Source organism: Arachis ipaensis, chromosome B10 (genome assembly GCF_000816755.2).
Source record: "Arachis ipaensis cultivar K30076 chromosome B10, Araip1.1, whole genome shotgun sequence".
In the NCBI taxonomy this organism is placed as follows: Eukaryota; Viridiplantae; Streptophyta; class Magnoliopsida; order Fabales; family Fabaceae; genus Arachis; species Arachis ipaensis.
The window spans coordinates 15,722,590-15,728,429 of record NC_029794.2 but is presented as its reverse complement, the minus strand read 5'-3'; the positions used below and the strand labels follow the sequence as shown (position 1 = coordinate 15,728,429).

Sequence of the window (5,840 nt, the reverse complement as noted above, 5' to 3'; positions counted from 1 at the left end):
ATTCCGAAATCGAAGGCATGACTTTTTGAAGTTTACGATGATGTCTCCCACCACTTGAACCACGTGAACGCCCTTCCTTCCATTGCTCCGGCACGCCACGGCTTCCGACCGACGAGCCTGTGTCCAGGTGCGATCTCGGTGAACCACACTCGTTCCGATTAGGCACACGATTTTCGAACGATTTCATTCTGGAATCAAAGCGCTGCAGCGTCTCCTGCATCGATAGGAACATCTCCATACGTGACTCGATTGTGTCAAATCGTGTCTCCATTTTTCTCGATCTCGATTGCACCATTCACCAACGGGATCCTCAAGCTCAGATACCAGTTCCCTCGGATACACATGGACTTTTCCTATGACACAAAAATTTGAAATGGCTGATTTGTTGCAGTAATTCACAAAATTTGTTTTGACCTAATTTAAAAAACAAATCAAATGCATAAGATCCGATAATAACAAAGAATTTCAACTCCAAAATTTTTTTAAAACCCAAGGCATCCTACACCAAACTTTATGTGTAGACTCTTCAACAAAAGAGAATTGTGCAAAGAAAGCATCAACATCTTCTCCAAGTCACAAGGGCTATCTTAATTATTTCAATCTTATGTCCCTCATTGTTATTGGGATTTAGCAGTAGCTCATGCTACTCATATCATTAACAAAATTCCTAGCAATTTGATAAATAACAAAAGTCCATTTGAAGTTATATATCACAAGGTTTCAGATTTTGAAAATTTCAAAGTTTTTGGTTGCTTAACATTCACTTCCACTTTGATAACACATAGGTCAAAGCTTGATGCAAGAGCTAGAAAATGTGTCTTTCTTGGATTCAAAGAAGGCGCAAAAGGGTATCTTTTACTTGACATTCTTACCAACAAAATAATTGTCTCAAGAGATACATTTTATGAAAATATATTTTCCTTTAAAGAAATTACATTTGCAGTTTCACATTCATCCCCATCTACACACATCACTCAACATTGTAATGCACCATACATATTTAATAACATTTTCACACACTACAATACCCTATCACAGAATCACACTCATAATGTACCTAACTTTCAACCCTCACATACTTTCCTAGATCCTCACTCTAACACTAAAATTACACCCTCACACACCACTACACCACACAATATCAACACCTCAGAAGATCAGAAAGGATCAAGAGAAAACCAGCTTACTTAGACAATTTCTATTGCATGCAAACCTCTAATGAGACAACAACATCACCCAATTGTAGGTATCCTATTTCAAAACATTTGTCATATCATAGTCTGTCAACTGCACATAAAGCATTATCTGTGAGTATTGCATCATCAATTGAGCCACATCATTATGAAGAAGCAGTGACCGAATCTTGTTGGAGATATGCTATCTCAACTAAGCTCGAAGCCTTAAATGCAAATAAGAGCTGGATAGTCACTGACTTACCTCTTGGAAAGAAACCAATAGGCTGTAAATGGATTTTCAAATTGAAGCTCAAGCTTGATGGTAGTGTTGAAAGACATAAGGCAAGGTTGGTAGCAAAGGGATACAACCAGAGACAAAGGATTTGACTTCTTCGACACATACAGCACAGTGGCAAAAATGGCCACACTTCGAATCCTTCTTGCCTTGGCAGCATCGAAAGGATGGTTCCTTAAACAACTTGATGCAAACACTATATTTCTTCATGGTGATTTGGATTTGGACGAGGAAGTGTACATGACTTTACCTAAGGGCCTTAGCTTCTCAAACGAGCGAGCAACCAATGGAATGTCAAACTTACCTCTATATTTTTGAATTTGGGATCGTGTCAATCAAGGCACGACTATTCTTTGTTCACCAAATCTAATCATGGAAAGTTCCCAGCTATTCTTGTGTATGTCGATGATCTTATTCTCACTAGAGATTATGTATCCAAAATCAATTCCACCAAACAACAACTACATGATGCATTCAAAATAAAAGATATTGGGGACTTGAAATAGCCAGAGCTAGTCATGGCATCTCAGCTCATCAGCGCAAATATGTCTTAGATTTGCTCACTGAGTTCAAGATGTTAGAGTGTAAACCAGCCACGACCCCAATGGACTATGCAGCAAAGTTGGCTAAGGATTCAGCACCAGCTTTCGCAGATATTTCAACCTACAGAAGACTCATTGGGAGATTAGTATACTTAAAGGGATTTCTTTTCTTTCTTTGTAAATAATAGAAAGTTGTTAATTAGAATAATATAAATTCATGTGTCAGTATCGTTTGTAAGATGAATGCATGCTTAGGGATTGGAAGTCTCCAGGTTGATCAATGTAAGTTGCTAATTTTATTCCGAACTAACAACTTAAAGGGGGAATGTTACTTGTATATATGTAAATAGGAGGCATACATTCAATAAAACAGAGTTTGGGTTAGTTAGCTTTAGTTGCAGTATATATAACTAACTTTTCACTATTTTGGAGTTTTGTAAGAGTCAGAACTATTGTGCAAGATTTTGCTCATTCTTGTAGCTCTCTTCTTCTGATTCATGCACAATGCATACAGAAGTATTATTCAAGCTCTTTCTCAAGGCTTTCATAGTTTCTGATCCAAGTTTCATCATCGTGACACATGAACCTTCTTAATTTTGACACATGAACTTCTTAAACATGACACAAGGAATTTCTTAACTAATTAGAAGTTATCAAAAATAAAAATAGCATCAAAATTTCTTGAATGTGACACAAAAAAAATTTAACTATGACATATTAAATTTTTTAACTAATTAAAAGTTATCAGAATATTTCTTAACTTGTGGTCTTTTAATTTGACGACTTTTGTATCATTCACCAAAAATTCATGTTTCATTTCCTACTAAATGATGTGTTTTTTCTTATCATTAAATTAATTGAATGATATCGAAGTCACATATAAGAGGTAGTCTAGTATTCTTGTGTCATTTGTAATAAATTGATTTATTTTTCTGTTCCAAAAGACGTTTGAATGTATTTTGTTCGTTGAGTGAGTTAAGATTTTAGACTTGTGGTTCTTTAGAGACTTCTTATGTTATTTATAAAAAATTCTTGTGTCATTCCTAACAAAATGATATGTTTTTGTTATCATTGAATTGATGGCATGATATTGAACTATATATGAGAGATCTAGCTATTCTTGTATCATTTGTAATAATTTGATGTGTCTTTTGAATCTAAAATATATTTCAATGTATTTTGTTGGTTGAGTGAGTCAAGATTCTAGATTTGTAGTACTTCGAAGATTTTTTCTGTCATTCAAACAAAATTCATGTATCATTTATAATTAAATGATGTACTTTTGTTATCGTTAAACTAATTGTGTGATATTCAATTAAGAAAAGGAAGAAAAAGAAGATGATGGTGATGTTGATAATGAAGAATGAGGAGAAAGAAAAAGAAAAAAGAAAAAAAATCAAATGAAAAAAAAAAGAAGGAGGAAGAGAAGAAAATAAAAGAAGGGAATGATAATGACGACGATAATAATGATGATAAAGAAAGTAGAAGAAGAGGGAGAACATACCAAGGGACATAAATTTGATTTAATTGAACTTAATTAAAAAAATTAATTGTATAGCATTTTTGTTAAATTTTTTTAATGGGATCAGATAAGTTTTTTTTTTTTTTTAAACCGAATCAAACCGCACTACACTGCGAATACTCTAATAGGAAGTAGTTGAATTACCTAAGTGCCCAAAATTAACTATTTTAGATGTTCCTTAGTATTCATTTTACAGTTACTGTTCTTAATTTCACAACAGTTCCTAAGTGCCCAAAAAAGCAACAACATAGCAATCTAGCAGAGTTGTCCATTTTTGCAAGCAAGTGCTCCAGCTCCTGCTGTCATTAAAGTCACTAACATGGCTGGTCTTCCTTCCATGCTTGATGCCTTCTCATAAAAGAAAGGTGCTCCATCTCCAGATTCTGTGAAGAAGGCACCATTCAACATTAAATCCCCTTCAGATCTCCAATTCCATCTCTTCCACTCATCTTTTGATGAACCAAAGTGTTTCGTAACCTGAAATCATTCATATATGCACATTCAGTTCTTTTATCAATGCGTTAATTGCACTCTAGTCCCCAAATTTTACCATGTGAACAAAATCCTTTTAAAAAATGTTTCAATCTATCATTTGAATATTCATGATGGTGATTTTTTTTTTCAAAACTAGCACAATTTATCATTAAACTTCGGCTTATATGCAAACGAGTAATGTTATTATATACACCACTTTTGTAGACACATCATATCTTGTACCTTTAGTATTAAAAGTGATAATAAGAATGGAGAAAAGATAAAAAAAAAATTATCTTTTATACCATAAAAAAATTTTATTAAAGAAACGCATAAAAAATATTCAAAAAGATAATTTCTTTAATACAATTTTTGGGAAGACACATGACTTGGTGGTTCTAGACAAGTTGAACACTATGAAGAGATTTGTCAGTATAAATATTTTGGCTGGAAATCAAATAACCTTACGTTGTGTGGCTTAGAGGAGGAGGACGGGAATCATTTGTTTTTACATTGTGATTATGTTTCTATCTTGTGGTTTAAAACTTTTTAAGTGGGTGAATCCGAGGGGAGTGAGAGTTCTTTGAATTTTGGTGTGACCATGAAAATGTCAAATGTGGTAAAAGAAAATGGCAATCATTTGAATATATAACTTAAAAAGTTAGAAATCAAAAGATTATTATTCAAAATTAGATAACCTTAGTGGATGAGGCTTGGAAGGAGATTTTATTTCCCTGAAAAGAATGGGAGTGCCTCAACAACAAAGGATTTTGTATGACAGTTGGGATATATTTTAAATTCTGAAAATATTCTATTGGCGCTGCATGTGAATTTCATGATACATGTTAAAGAGTTAAAGGCTCTTGTCAATGAACCGGAGATGCTTATACAAATTGTGCTTGAAGAATCTTTGACATCTTTAGACCAACTGGTGATTAAAACTAAATTGGTATAAGAAGTGTGGGGACAACTTATGGAGATTGAACTTCCAGAGAAATAAATTGACAAATTTGCTTCAGCAAGTGGGTCCTATAAGACTTCAACTAGTGACACAAAGAGAGTTTTGCTACCTTTACAGATGGAGACTTTTTGCTGCTGACTCAAATTGTATTAGTTTCCCTTTCCCTTTGTGTTTCTGAGGTTTTACTTGCGATTGGTCTGGTTTTAAGCTTAGCTTTTTGTTTTTATGTTGTTAATACTTTTGGATTTTATACTTGTCTTGAGTTTTTGTTTTGTATTAGTTGAAAGGCTGTAAACTCTTTTCTCTCGCCTTTTTTAAGTGGTCAAGAGTCTTACAAACAATAAAAAAGAAAAAAATTATGCTACGTGTATACTAAAATCAGCCACTAAAATCAGCTATCAGCATAAAATACATGTTAGAATACAAATACACATTGAAAATAAATTAAACTACACATATATTTATACGCAAATATATATTGGTGACTGATTTTAGTGGTTAATTTTAGTGTACAAATAGTATTTTTGTAAAAAAAAAAATCATTTTTCTAAAAAAATTACCTGCTAATAAAATTGTCTCCACAAGTTCTTTAAATATGAACTGTAATATCTTAAATTTTGTGAAGCAGGTGTGGTTTTTCATCACAATTGATGAAATGTTACGAGTATGATCGATCTTTATATTTGAGAAAGATAAAGTAATCAATTTACACGCTTTAAAAATTAAAAAAAAATATTATGTGTATATAAAAAATATAAGATCAAATCAGTTATTATATATACATAAATTTTTAATTTATTTTAATATATATTTTATATTTTAACATATATTTTATATAAATAGTTAATTTTTTTTATACAAATAACATAAT

The 5,840-nt window shown here is 32.4% G+C and overlaps 1 protein-coding gene and 1 long non-coding RNA gene across 2 annotated transcripts in view; both read right to left on the bottom strand.

Annotated features, from left to right (window-relative positions):
- LOC110268037 overlaps positions 1,598–5,840 on the bottom strand; it is a 16,880-nt gene continuing 12,637 nt past the window's right edge. The window contains exon 3 of the long non-coding RNA XR_002356052.1: positions 1,598–1,736. This is a non-coding gene — a long non-coding RNA (uncharacterized LOC110268037). The remainder of the gene's footprint in view (positions 1,737–5,840) is intronic.
- Positions 3,597–5,840, bottom strand: part of LOC107622055 (probable pectate lyase 5) — a 9,019-nt gene continuing 6,775 nt past the window's right edge. The window contains exon 4 of the mRNA XM_016323985.2: positions 3,597–4,011. Within this exon, the coding sequence (XP_016179471.1) occupies positions 3,790–4,011 (222 nt within the window). The 3' untranslated portion in view covers positions 3,597–3,789. The remainder of the gene's footprint in view (positions 4,012–5,840) is intronic.